Here is a 14,755-nt window from a genome sequence, read left to right as displayed (position 1 = left end):
CTAACATTTTATCCTCACAAAGTTGAAACATAGGTTATGCTTCAATGCATTTGGAACTGTTTTTGTTTGTGGCTGTGTGTTTGTTGTAGATGTCAGGAAAATGCATGAAGTCATTTGTCTGGCATGTTTAAGACAAGACAGTGTTGGCTCTTCGTTGCTATTACAGAGCTTTATAGTTGTTGCTTGCTTCTTCACATGATGCAAAACTTTATCTGATTTGCTGTAAGCTTACCTGTGGTGCAGACCACACATTTAGACCACATCTACATCATCATGAAATCATGTCTTGTTTTTTCCTCTATGACTTGATTGTACCCAGGATAGAGCAGTGGTGTAATATGTGTTAGAAAAGGAAAGAGTTTGTGCACGAGAGTGGGTATGCAGGCACTGCGTACGAGAGAGTGTGTGTGGTTGTGTGAGGGAGTGAGTGGTATGCATGTTGTATGTTTGTGTGTATTTGTGTGTGTGTGTGTGTGTGAGTGTGTTTGCTGAGGCCCTGCATGGGTACTGGCCCCAATCCGCTCGAAACACACTTCCTGCTTCTCCGAGCCTTGCCTGATAGGGCTGCCTACCCCCCAAACAACACACACAGGCACAGACACAAACACAGACTCATACTCACACATGTTGATATATGACATGGGTCACAGAGCATCTGATTATATGGCAGAACTGTGGTGACCATCATGTTGACCTGCTGGATGTTTTTTGCCTGGCTGCAGACTTGTAGCATTTTTACAAAAGGTATGGATAGTGGGTCATCTGTCCAGGTATCAGAGAAAGGTAAGAAAATGATCATTACCATACATCTGATTGTCTTTGAATGCACTTTCTGCTACGAATGGTTCTTTTGGGGCTTAAATAAGTTCTGCCTTGACTAACATTGCAGACTCTTAATATAACCTTATATACAATCTAGTATTGCAGTGGATGTGCTGTTTAGGCTTACGCAGGATGACTGCATGTTAAGTTCTCTTCCAAGAACAGAGTGATGAACTCAAGAGAGAGAGTGACATCAAATCCATCAAATACTTCTGCTGCTTAGTACTGCTGGATCCTTCAAAAAAGTCACTTTATACTGTATAGTGAAGGAATGGTCAGCCTCTAGACCAGACATGGGCAAAGTACGGCCCGCAGGCTTTCTAATCCGGCCCTAGCGTCTGGCCCCCCCTAATTATATATTTTTTTTTATTAAATGACGCGACTATCGACTATAAAAATCCACGTTGACCATTTTTCACAATCAACGTCGTCGATTTTGTCAACTTATCGTTGCAGCTCTATACCGCACAGAGCCTGCGTGGCTGCTCTAACCTGTTAATGTAAATAATAAAGAAGTTCAAGTGAAGTAATAGGTTTGGGCGCAGGCCTCAGATGTTTTCATGATGTTTGATCAGTCACGTTACGACATGTTTTTGCATTGTTCATGTTCGTGCAATTTGTTAAATTGCCTTGCAAATAAATGCTTTGCTACCTGTTAAAGGCCAAACCCTTTCATGTGATGATTTTTACATGTCATTTATATTAGTTCACACAAACACTCCTTCCATCTGTTCCTGGCCCGGCCCCTCTGTCAAATTTTAGAACCCATTGTGTCCTGTGAGTCAAAAAGTTTGCCCACCCCTGCTCTAGACTGATGATTGGAAGAGTCAGAAAAACATTCATTACATAGCTAATGCTTTAAGCCTTTTGCTCTCCCTTGAACCATTGCTTATATAATCTATATGATACATATAGGATATCAGATATAGGTTTGATCTTGAAAATGTATATTCTTTGTGGAGCTTGCAAAAGGAAAGTCTGATTAAACAGTAGTCAAATGATAATGCAGTTGAATCAAAAGATAGAAATATATGTTTATGACATGGTGTGTTTCAAACAGAACTCCAACTTCTGGCATCAGAAGATGACCCTAAGTGTTTTACGAGGACAGACGATGACTTCACATGCTTTTGGGAGGAACTCAACAGAACCGGACATTCTTATCATTTCTTCTATGAAATAGAATAGTAAGTGAACCTGTTAACATAACTGTGCCAATAAAATGTGGTGAGAATATCAGTGAACTCTGAAAGGTTGGCTAACGTTTTATACCATTTTGTTGAAATAAATAGGAAGAGAGAGAGGGAGAGAGAGAGAAAGAGAGAGAGATGGAGGAGAGATAATTACTTGACGGATGAATAGATTTCTCACTGTGCTCATCTAAAGTGTAGCATTGCCGATATCTGTCTGAATGCCAGTAATGTTGAATCAGAATATGTGTAGGCCTACTTACATGCTCTCCGGTGTTGTTCCTCATCAGTGCGGTTCCTCAGAACAAGTGCGCTCTCACTCAGCGGACGACAGCAAACGGCACCATTCTCCACATCTGCTTCTTCCCACTCTACCATGTCTTTGTCCTCGTCCCCATCAACATCTGGGTGGTAGATGTGGTCACCAATGTGACAGTCTTCCAGCGGACCGTCAACATTGAGCAAAAAAGTAAGCAGTTTCCAAAGTCTGAGTTTTTCTATGATTTAATACTGAAACAGTTGGGCACAGTGTAGCGCCAAAACAATACAATTGTCTCACGGTCCCTTAGAGCAGTGGTTCCCAAACTTTTCTGGCTCACGGGACCTCTAAACATATCTCTCTCCATCCACGGCACCCCTATTTTTTATGTCATATTTGTACTTTAGGCCATTTGATTTAACCTTGTGATGTGTTGAATAGGCTATAACTGCTTTTTATTAAAGGCATTACATTAAGAAGGTGAGGTTTATCTCAGTTTTGTTATATTCAAATTAACCACTCTCTTTAATTCAACTTATGTAGGCCTAATATAACTTTTGAATAAATAGTGAACAGAATATGAACAGACAACGTCTGTCCCTCTCACAACTATATCACATCCAAAACGTATGGGTAATAATCGAGAAATTAGCTGGCAGTAACAAAACATAGCAGGATGGAACAAACCTTCAGACAACTTATCAACTTAAGGCATTTGCATGGTTATCCAATTCACCTCGTACTTCACGAGAGACACGCCCTTTCTAATCTGATGATTGTACGACTCACCTCTACCTGCATGGTTCTACGAGGGGCTGTGGAGATTACCAACGGTTTATTATGATGTTACAAGGCCATTACATCATCAACAACAAACTATAAAATAAGAAATCGTTTGTTTTTATCCCGTGTATTTTTAGTTAATGATCAGAGGCCACAAACAGTTCTGCTTTTTTACGTCTAGGCCTACAATTCAGGTTCTTTACAATTTAATCATTTACACTGCATGCTCTGCTAACTCAAACACAAAGAGGCTGTTCGAAAACCAAGAAATGTTTTTATTATTGCTGGGACACATGTGCCTGTCTCTGACTGCATAGTTTATTAATGCAAGGAGGGATTGTTGACAGTGCAACACGGAGGTCCTGTTCAACTGACAGCCTTTGCCTCAGGTGTAGGAGGGATTGTGGACAAAGCAACATGGAGGTCCTGTTCAACTGACAGCCTTTGCCTCAGGTGTTGCACTGTCCACAATCCCTCCTCCCATTAACAAACTCTGCAGTCAAAGACGGGCACATGTGTCCCATTAAGTTTAGCATGGTTGTCCAGTTCTTTGCAAAATAAAGAAAACATTTGTCCTCATCCACATACTGTATCTCACGTTAACGATCATCTGGCAAAGGCCACTAGCATCAGTGGACTCGTCTATTTTAAGCGCAAATGTCCCCCTTAGCCGTAGTTTCTCACTCAGTACAGATTCCATGTTCTCCGACATATCATCAATGTGACGTTTGATCGTGTTATCAGAGAGAGGGATTTTTTTCTGAAGTGTGTGCATTTTAGATTTGGCAAGCAACTCGGCAACTAAAAAACTAGTCTTTTGTGCCTTCTCAGACACACGTAGGCCTACGGTAGAACGCGTTCGCTCTGTGTGGTATTCTGCGTTTTAAGTCTTTCAAAAATATTCTAGTCTTTGTTGTGGTGTGTCGGGTGCTTGGTCTCCAGGTGCCTTGCCAACTTGCTAGGCACCATGGCTGCATTAGCCAACGTCTCCCTGCAGAACTCGCAACATACGTGGAGGTACGGGTCGTTATAATGGCTCACTTTTCTATTTGCTAAATTCGATTCCGATGTTTGTTACTGTGGAGATGGATGCACTCTCTTTAAAAGTTTATCCATTGCGCCTACCTTTACTGCTGTCAATACGGAATAACAAACAAAGTCAACGAGAGAGCTGTTGTTGATGTTACGCCCTGAATCAACTGTAAACTGTAGCCTATTGTTGTTTGTGCTGCAAATACATTTTTTAATTTATATAATTACAATAAAATTTATTTTGAAATTGATATATATTAAATGATCAAGCCTTGGGCCATTCCACGGCACCCCTGAGCATGTGTCACGGCACCCACTTTGAAAACCCCTGCCTTAGAGCAAGCAAGGGGGGGGGGGGGGGGGGTTCTCTGCTTGGAGCCGGCTGGGTGGAGAGGTAGAGATAGAAAAAAAGGGGGGAGGGAGAAGGGGAGGGAGGAAAGGTTGAGGAGAAGGAGAAACAATCAGAAACATGGCAGAAGATGAAATCATACATGTATCAAGATGAGCATGAAAATATACATGTGGTACATTTTCACAATTCATACAATCATAACATGGTATATACATGATACATACAAAATTGTAATGGAACAGAAAACAATGTCGATGGTGGCAGTTATTTCCATTGCAGGTAAATGCGAGCACAAAATATGTGGTAGAATAGATGAATGGCAGTGTGGTGGGGGTGGGAAGGTGTAGGCCGAGGGCTTCTGCAAGTAGATCAGGTTAAGAGACAGCAGCACCCCACATTAGGGCCATTAGGTGTATATAAACGAACATGTAATGGATATGCTGATGAGGAACAATGTTTCCACAGCCATCAGCATTTGCAAGCAAAGGTCACACTATAAGAAAGAGAAAATTTGGTTAGCAAACGGAGGATAAAGGATAGATTTAGGTAAACAATTAACGGTTAGTAATAAGGCCACTTTATCAGTATCAGTAATAGCATAATATCATATAAAAAGGAGAGGAAGAGGTATAGGCTGTCTGGGAATATTGTTTATGTTTTGTTGTGATGAGTTATGAATAGCTGTCATGGTGCATGCAGATTTTAGTTAGGATAACAAGGGTGGCAGGATGCACAACAGTGCAGAACTGGCTGGCGACAGCCACAACACACGATGCATGCTGTACCCGGGGTCCGTTAAGGCCCTCCTGCACAGTAAAACATGCCCTGCCTGTTGCCCAGTTTTATTGATATTGGGAGAGGAAGAGCCATAGGCTGTCTGGGAATATTGTTTAGGTTTTGTTGTGATGAGTAATGTTTAGTTATGATTATGGTTATGAAAATGGAAGAAAAACTATACTGCCAAAAGACACCAGTTAGCGGAAAGCTGTTGGAAAGCTTCTATTCAGTGTCAACTGGGCTGTTGGTGGTGTTTGCAAGGTTTTTGAATGACTTGGTAGTTAGCTTGCTAGTTTTGGAATAGAACTCCTTATTGATGCTTTAATATGGAAAGGGTTTCTGCATCTCGGATGGAAGCAGGAATATTATTCCACAGGAAGGGACTCGATTCCAGAAGGCTCTGCCTCCTATTGTGCTTTTTTATAGTCATAGAAATACAAGGAGACCTGCACTCTGGGGACCAAGTAGTCTTGGTGGGCAATAGGGTAAAACACATTTCTTGGAGTAATTTGGAGCTTTTAGGGCTTTGTATGTTAGAAGGAGTGCTTTGAAATCAGTTCTACTTTTGACAGGGAGCCAGTGCAGATAGGCAATTACAGGTGAGATATGTTCTTATTTTTAAGTTTTAGTAAGTGTGCAAGCAGCAGCATTCTGTATATGTTGGAGGCTCTTTATTGAGTTGTTGCTAAAAAAAAGCACAAATTTGTTTTGGAGGGATAGGATTTTTCTGATTTTGGCAATAGTGCATAGAAGATAGATCTGTTTTATGTGTAAATCAAGTAGGAGGTCTTGGTTGATAATTACACCGAGATTTTTGGTACTAGTAAGAAGTTATCAAGTGTTGATAGATGGCTAGATAATGTCATTCTCAATTGTTTAGGGCCTACAAGCATAACCCTAGTTTTCCTTTAAGAGCAGGACGTTGTTAGTCATCCATGTTTGTACATCTCGCAGGCTTCCCTACTATCAAGGGTAGCTGTACTATTTCATCAGGTTTCATGGTAAGGTTGTGTGTCATCAGCATAGCAAAGGAAGTTTTGACAGTACCCAAGGGGAGCATGTACAAGAAGAAGAGCAAGCGTCCAAGCACAGAGCCTTGGGGAATACCATAGCTTACTCTAGTGTAACTGGATGGCTTATTGTGGACCTGAACAAACTGAAGACAGTCAGAAAGGTAAGACCTAAACCAGGATAGGGCACAGCCTTTGATGTCAACATGATGTTCAAGTCTCTGTAGCTATAGCAGGGGTCTCAATCTCAGGCCCGCGGGCCAATTCCGGCCCTCCAAGCGATTTCATCCATCCCGCAGGCTCATCCGGCCCGCAGGCCACCCCAACGCATTTGCAACGGGTTTTGTGCTTCTAATTCACATTTTTCATCCGCAAGTAGTCCAGTCATTTAACGTTATGAAAACTGAAGTCAGCAAGTAATACGTTGCTAAGCAACACCTGGAACTTTGAAGATCAATCTGCGTGAAAAAGTCACAAACTGGCAAAAAAATCATTTAAAATAGTTTTTTTGGAGGAATGTCTTCTATCGTTAAAAAGAATCTGGCTCCCCAATGACCACACTGGACGCTCATTGGCCTCCGACTAATTTGAGTTTGAGACTCCTGGGGCCGTATTCACAAAGAATCTTAGGGCTAAAAGTAGCTCATAAGTGGCGAATTTAGGAGAAACTCCTAAAAATAATGGGCGTGTCAGTCTTAAATTTAGGACTCCTATTTTTTTTTACTAAGAGCAATTCACAAAATATTTTATCCCTAAAAGTAGCACCTAAGTCTAGGACAGCTTAAAACTCCTCATGAGGACTCCTAAGTCACTAAGACCTATTCACAAAAAGTCTTAAAATGGCTGAAGCCAGACGTAACGTGTTGGAGACAATGAACGACTCTGAATTGTTGAGAAGATATCGTTTAAACCGTGAAGGCATCAACATTTTACTAGAATTAGTGCGGATGCAATCACGTCTCCAACTATCCGAAACAACCCAATCAGTCCGGAAGTTAAATGTTTGATAACATTAAGATTTTTGGCTACGGGGAAAATGCAACTTTGCAATGCAGACGACTTCAGAATATCGCAATCATCAGTAAGCCGATTCATTCATCAAACAATCACCGCACTCTGTAGACCACACATTGTACAACAGTTTATGCGGTTCCCTTTGGACAATCGCCTACTTCAAAGGAAAGGATCAAGGTCAATTTCATGGCGTTTGCAGGAATGCCCGGTGTCGTGGGTGCCATCGATGGAACACACATTAAAATAATTGCTCCATCCAGAGATGAGGACGTCTTTGTAAACCGCAAAAAGGTACATTGAATTAATACACAGATAGTGTTTGATCCAAATTTCACAATCATGGATAGCCTATTGTTGCGAAGTGGCCTGGATCTACTCACGATTCGCGCATTTTAATGGAGAGCGAGGTCTGCGCCAGCTTTTTGAGCGGCACCATGTACCTGCTGGATGCCACTTGTTGGGTGACAGTGGGATCCATGCAAGACATGGCTTTTGACACCCTTCCTCAATCCACAACCGGGAGCACAGTTGAACTACAACATGCAAGTATACGCATGAGGCCTATTTTGGTGACACAATACCTGTAGCCGCGACGGCTCTTTTAAAGTCCACTCCGCAATCTCCATCCTACATTGTGACTGGAGCGCATACCACCGCTTCTCGCAGTCATCGACAGAGCGACACACGGCAGGAAATGAAGCATTTATGTTAACACATATGTCCTCCCATGCCTCACGCTTCTTTTTTGTGGTCACCCCACAGCCAAATTTAGCTTTTACAACTCCCTTCCTCTCCAGCACACTCTGGGCCAACATGGACAGTTGGTCCTGGGACCAGTTCGACTTTCTCTTACGTCTCGCCCTCGTTTCGTCCATTATGACAGGAGGACTTAAAGAGCCGTATGGACTGATATTTGAAGTGTTTAAGGGCTGGAAATATGCCGATTACCTAATAGTTTGCAGGGAGCTTTAATTATTACTTCCTTGATTTCATGCAATTTCCGTGTTTTTTTCGGCAATTTCTCTTTCTCTAACGTGCAAAGCGTCATTCTCGTTGGATGCACAAACTTGTCATCATGCGTGTGCATTCTGCTAAGTGCACTATCCATAACTATTTAATATGACTTCATTTGAAGCCTAGGTTATTCTCTTATTTTCTGTTGATTTAGTGGGATCGTTATAGCCTGGCCATTACCAGCCTGTGACTCCATTTTTTTCCGTCAGTCGGTCTGGCCTAACTCCGTTCATTTTCGTTTCCGAGATGGGCGGGTGCTTAGCTTGAGGTTTAAAATCATTGGAGTTCCTTTAACCAATCTGCAACGTTTGGTAAGCATTCGGTAGATTAAACTCTTCCCAAAGCCAGTTGGGAGAAGAGCTACGACGTCCTTTCCCATCATAAAACTTACAAGACAATACTCTTGTTCTCCTTTTAATTTTCTGATTATTTTCTGATTTTAAGTTTCCCGATAGCTTTTCGTGTCTCTTCCTCCAAGGTGAGTTTTGCGTCACAGCTCTGAACTGTTCGCTGATTGGTGCGGTTGGATTTTGAGTCCTGGAGACGATTGTCAACGGGGTTGGGCTATGAGCTTGAAATCAATTCAGGCGGAAATACGTAGGCTGGTGTCACCAGGCTAGGATCGTTAGGGGGATGTTAGGGCTGAGTTTTGAATGAGAGCGCCTGTCAGCAACCAATCACCGTACGCACCGCTTCTAAACTCGTGCATGAGAATGGACGTCATCCATAGCAACGGAGTTTTTATCTTAAGCTTAGGAGTTGGTATTATCCTTAGTATGAGTAGGTCTCAGAGCCGTTGTGAATCACTTTTAAGAAATTACTCCTACGTAAAAGGTTTTAGCGCGAGTTAGGAGCACTCCTAGTGGTAAGATAAAAGGCTTTGTGAATACGGCCCCTGATCTATAGTGTTGAAAGCAGCACTAAGGTCTAGAAGAACCCGTCTTGAAATGCCCCCATGATCAGATGAAATTAGTAGTCATTCAGTACTTTTAGAATTCTCTCTCTCTCTTTCTCTCTCTCTTATAGTATTACCAGACCCTCCAAAGACTCTCTCTATTGAAAAGACTGAGGAACCTGGGCAACTGCAAGTGAGGTGGAAGGCAAAGATGAGTGAACAGGTTGAGATCCGATACTCCTCCCAGACACAGCCAGAGATGAGAAAAGTGGTATGGCACATTCTCTTACGTTCTCTTAGTATGATTATGATAATCGCCATTTGTTTGTTTCTGCTTACTATATGAAGAGGCTGTGTCATAAAGAGAACAAAGTTTGAATAGAATGCATGCCAACATAATGTTCCTGATATTGGCAATCAGGAGTCACTCCACCTCACTTTGATTAATTTCAATTTAAACCTCAAAACGTTTCACTTAAGTCATTAACACTCCCCTATTAAGAGTAAATGTGCATCTTTCAGATGAATTCACCCAACACAGACAATTTTGTGCTGACGTCCCTTGCTCCTGGAGAGGTGTGCTCGGTGCAGATGAGGGTAGAGTTTGAAGGAAGAGGTTTCTGGAGTGACTGGTCCGAGCCTGCCATGGCTATGGTCCCTCAGAAAGCAGGTACGCTAGAATGCACAACGAGAGACAACACAATGATATCGGGTCCTAAGAATGAACATTTTTGTTTAATTTTATTGCACAATCAACAAAAATAAAACACAATCCAGTAAATGTCCCATTTCCATTTTGAAAACTATCGAGGAGGACACTATAACTTACATTTTCTTTTTTTTTATTACAACGGACAGCCCAAACACTCAAAACACAATCCAGGGCACCGTCCAATCATCCAAGTACAACAATGATAAAGAACTAAAGTTTTTGGTTGAATCACCTTTCAGCAGTAGTTTTGAACCCGTCTCCCTCCACCAGTGTTTCTTACGGTACACAGCAGTTTGTTCCTGGGAGCTGAAGCATCTAAAAATGTGCCTTTCTATCAGCTGATCTAAATCTATAGAGACAAAATGTCTGTCACATTATACCTAGTGGAGTGAGTGTCACATAGCATAATATGGTACAGAAGAGACATTAAGTAAGAATTTGCCAGTAGTCTAATCACAAGTCCTCATAACGTTTGAACTTCAAAACAGAATACATTTTCTTGTAGACCTGAAATAAGGGTTGTTGCCAAGAGACAGACGCGTAGATGTCATAAACTGATATTTTCCAGAGGCTACGGGGCTCCTGTGTTACACAGCCGACCAACAGAGGATCCTGTGCCAGTGGAACAAACAAGCCCAGATGAACGAACATGCCTACAATAAGGAGGTCTCGGTCTTCTACAGAGAAAAAGTGAGGTCAGAGTTTACAGTTGTTTTCACCATCAGAGAATCTGTATTCCGTAATCTGTAACAGGCAACAGGCATTATCAGATCAGCCACTCACACCAAACAGCAGTTGGATGCCGTTTCAGCTTAATACTGAATGTTCAAAATACTGCTTTTGTATGGTTGTCTGTCATATTAGACAACAAGTTCTAGTGGCAAACTCTACAATCACCTGTCTTTTCCTTACAGCAGTGGATGGGGGGATTGGAAAATGTGTGTTAAGGACCACAGAAGCGCCTTGAGCTGTAGCTTTGATGGAGACCAGTCTGGAGCGATCCAGGTTAACCTCCAAGTTGGGTCTGGGCCACTCGATCAAACATTCTACACTGAGGCTTTGACAATGAACAACAGCAGTGAGTTTAGCTGTATGCCCTTGCATAACATGCTCTATGTTCAAAGATAAAGTCCTTAAGAACATCATATAAGAAGAGTCTGTAGACGGTGTGTTTTCACAGATATTCCAGTCTCAATATGTCCAGTTTAAAGCAGATTTACATAATAATAATAAAACAAATTGAATATTGGCAACATCCTAAAAGACATATTACTGATAGGAAATATTTGGAATCATTTATAAGTTCTGGGGCCCTAGCCCCCAAAGTGTTGATGGATCTTACCTCTTGTCTTTGTGCTCAGTTAAGACTGAACCACCGAGGGCACTACGGGGGGAGCCAGAGGGAGAGAGGCTTCACCTGCAGTGGGACGCTCCTGCTGAGATCTTTGCACAGGACCTAATATATGAAATACGCTGCCGCTCCAAGGATGAGAAAGCCTGGAAGGTAAGAAGGACTTCATTCAGTGAATGCACAAAAGGTGGTGGCTTGGTCATTATGACCGCTACTGCAGTGCAGTCATATAGTGTTTCTTTTTTCACTGATTTTCATTTATTACATAATATAATTAGACTGTATCGATCCACATGAAACTTGGCATGATTGTAGCCCCCCCATGGCTGATACAGAATATAAGGCTAGTGTCCCTAGTTGGGCGTGTCCCTTTGTGCTAGCGCCCCCTGGAGAGGTGTAGACTCAAAGCATTTTTTGGGCAGTTACTTGACAAGCCTGCCTTGTTTGATTAGTTGTGTAATGTCAGGCTGGGTCAGTGGCAAGGCAGGTCAGGAGTAAGGTGAACAGACACAGCTACTGCCTGTGATATTAGTCTCGTACATCCTGTATCATGGGCTATACAAGTGTCTTTTTTGTCCATTAATGTGCCATTTGTTGCCAAATCAGACACATTAATTTAGCTTATAGCATCATTAGCCCCGGAAGTTGAAGGGCCCAAGAGGCGTTCGTCCCCAGGGGCCCCTGATTTCATAATCCATCCATGCTAATTATCTTACTTTGTGCAGCAGTCATTTACACACCGCAATGTGTAATGAATTAAAAGACAATTTAATAAAATAAAATCAGCAATATTGCTGGTTTATCATTCTAATTCGCTCACACTTATTCCCCATGGACACAGCACTTTACATGGCAGAGTCCGATGACCAGCACATATCTAAATGAACAAGCTGGCAGTCAATACTTCATTCAAATCAGAGCCAAGCCTGATGGTTCTTTCTACAAGGGATACTGGAGTGACTGGTCTAACACGTTGACTGTTGACTTGCCCTCCAACAATGGTAAGAAGAGCACAAAAGATAGCAAAGAAAATAAAGTTAAATGTGGTTGTGGAGCTGCATATGTGGATGTATAATAATAGGCATGATTCTGTCTTCTGTCCAGGATTGCTGTTCATTGTGTGCATTCCTCTTGCAACCCTTCTCGTCTTAGCTGTAGCTGCGTCAGTGTTTTCACAATACTTCAGGTATGTTTCGTGCCATGGCAAGGAATTTTTTTTTTCTAAACCAACTTAGCGATAACTTGTCACGATCAGAGATTTTGTCAGTAGAGGAAATGTGAACCTTCTATGCACCGAAAAGTTAAATGATTTAACTAAGGGATCACATATAATACATTTAAAAAATATAGACATTGCCCAGATAGCTGAGCAATGATGTTTTGAGGTACTCTACTAAACTATTCAAGTATTGTAAATTATTTAAGCGTTTGGACAGATTAACAGAATTTAAAAACATAGAAATGTTGTGCTCTCTGAGTTACAAATGTACTTTTATCCATCAGTAAAGTCAAACAGTATCTGTGGCCACCAGTCCCCAAACTTGACAAGATCCTGCAGAGTTTTCGAACAGAGGGGCCCCAATGGGTAAAACAAATCAGCATTTTTTTTTTCCATTTGAATAAAACACTGACACCAGCTGCGTAATGTTTACAGACAAAAACAAATTCATACTTAAATTATTCAAATAGTCCTGCAATATAACATACACTGCATTTAACAAATACAACACACAACAAATTGTAGGCCTACTCCTTTCTTTCAATGCTCAATTATGTTTTGACTGGGTAATAACTAATGGAGCAGAAATCTATGTCTGTTCTTCCCAGTTGACTGTTACTGTAGAAATGATTCTTCTTCTTGTAGACATTCAACATTAAACAGTGCGATGACACACCTGCCTCAGTGGTGGAGATACTGTCTGACCTTCCTGCGGGCTCTGATGGAATTCAAGGAACCTCAGCCTGCACTTCTGCCCCGGAAGGAGGCTTCTGCAGTTGGGTCACTCAGAAAGAAGACGGACCGGAGGTGGACGGGTGTCTGGAAGCAGGCCGGGACTATGTCACCCTGAACACCGAAGTCATTCCGTGTCTCCGGGGCAACGAGTATGTGTACGGTGACATCCCGGTGTCCTGTTCGGCAGAGATGCAATGTCACTGCACCGACACTGAACCGCACACTTCCACCGTCCCGGGTCTCGCGGCAACCAGCATCCTCAACCACTCTTATCAGTTGCTGCCTCAGCGAGCAGACAACTGGAAGAGTGAGAAAATCACCGCACGCTACTCCAACCTGGACTCTGCACCGGGAACCGCATGAAGGCTTCATACAGAGATGAAAAAAATCAAATACATACACAGAACAGTATGAACTGGGCGGAGCAACCACCTCATCTTTTACAAACATATTTTCCCCCCTATGTTTCAGCAATTCCAAAGCTTGTAACTGTTTCAAACAGTCCAGTTAGAGCAAGTGTGTCTTAATTATCAACACTGGAAGAGGAGTAATGAGTGTGTCAGAGTTCCAAACATAACTACACCATGATTACAGAGATAAGGAAGTGTAGGGAGTGGTGCATAACCACAAATATAATCTTTTAATGTTTCTACCTTGTGTTGTGTAGCATAGACTTTGTGATTCAACAAATATGTTCTGTATATGATTAAGAAACATTTAAATCTGCGTACATTTCTTTAAACTACTACCTGTTGGGACAACAATGTAACATTTTATTCTAAGCAATTTAGCTTTCTGTCCTTTTGTGGAGAAAAAGGCAGAAAAACCATGGTAGACAACCCAAAATGAGCTACAGCTACCCAGAGCAATATGCGCACAAGTGTATTGTGAATAAGATACAACTGTTTATACAATTAAATATGCTTTTTCAATTGAAAATTCTTCTTTTTCCTTCTGTAAACCATATAAACTGTTTCCTTCTAATAAACTGAATTAAAAGCCATGCTTCCAATACTTTATTATAATCTTTATTAAATCCACAAATACATGTACATACATGAATTTAAAAGTTTGCCTTGAGAAAGGAGAGAATAAAAGCACAAGCATCCAGCAGAGGAATTACAAGACAGCGGATGCAAAAACCAGACACAAGACAACATAGCAAAACTATCTATACTCAATAAAAACATACAAGGGTCTTAATACACATGGGGAAGATTTACTCTCCCTTCATAAAAATAAATTAAAAATCAAAGGGAAATCAAATAGTCAAAACTTTATGGGGCCCTATATGACCAATGCAGTTTTTAGCTCTTATCTCGTGACATGATTTCTGATTGAATAGGCTAAATGGCAAAAAAGTATAAATTCCAGTAAAGTGCTCACTGATGACAAAAGAGCTTTTAAATACCTGAGAATGGTCTCTACATTAAAACCTTTTAAAACCATAGGCTTCTCAAAGAGGAACCAAAAACTGAGCCGTTCTCACTAAGAAACCATAAATCAGCCACATGTAGCACACACAGTCCTTCAATGCTGTGAAGCCCAACTTGACTTGGCCTTCAAGACTTTCACACTCCAACACCAGCG

General features: G+C 41.5%; 1 protein-coding gene across 1 annotated transcript; it reads left to right on the top strand.

Annotated features, from left to right (window-relative positions):
- Positions 1–686: 686 nt before the first annotated feature.
- mpl (MPL proto-oncogene, thrombopoietin receptor) lies at positions 687–13,528 on the top strand (the record flags this gene model as incomplete). The annotated part of the gene is made up of 12 exons (XM_080832863.1): positions 687–783; positions 1,883–2,009; positions 2,303–2,481; positions 9,280–9,419; positions 9,671–9,818; positions 10,429–10,555; positions 10,775–10,938; positions 11,222–11,364; positions 12,053–12,212; positions 12,316–12,397; positions 12,715–12,796; positions 13,076–13,528. The coding sequence occupies 12 exons, from the start codon at positions 687–689 to the stop codon at positions 13,526–13,528; spliced, it is 1,902 nt and encodes a 633-aa protein (XP_080688989.1).
- Between the last annotated feature and the right edge of the window lie 1,227 nt (positions 13,529–14,755).

Source organism: Sprattus sprattus (assembly GCF_963457725.1).
Source record: "Sprattus sprattus genome assembly, chromosome: 2".
NCBI lineage: Eukaryota > Metazoa > Chordata > Actinopteri > Clupeiformes > Clupeidae > Sprattus > Sprattus sprattus.
Note: the sequence above shows the minus strand (reverse complement) of the source record. Positions and strands in the feature narration are given on the sequence as shown.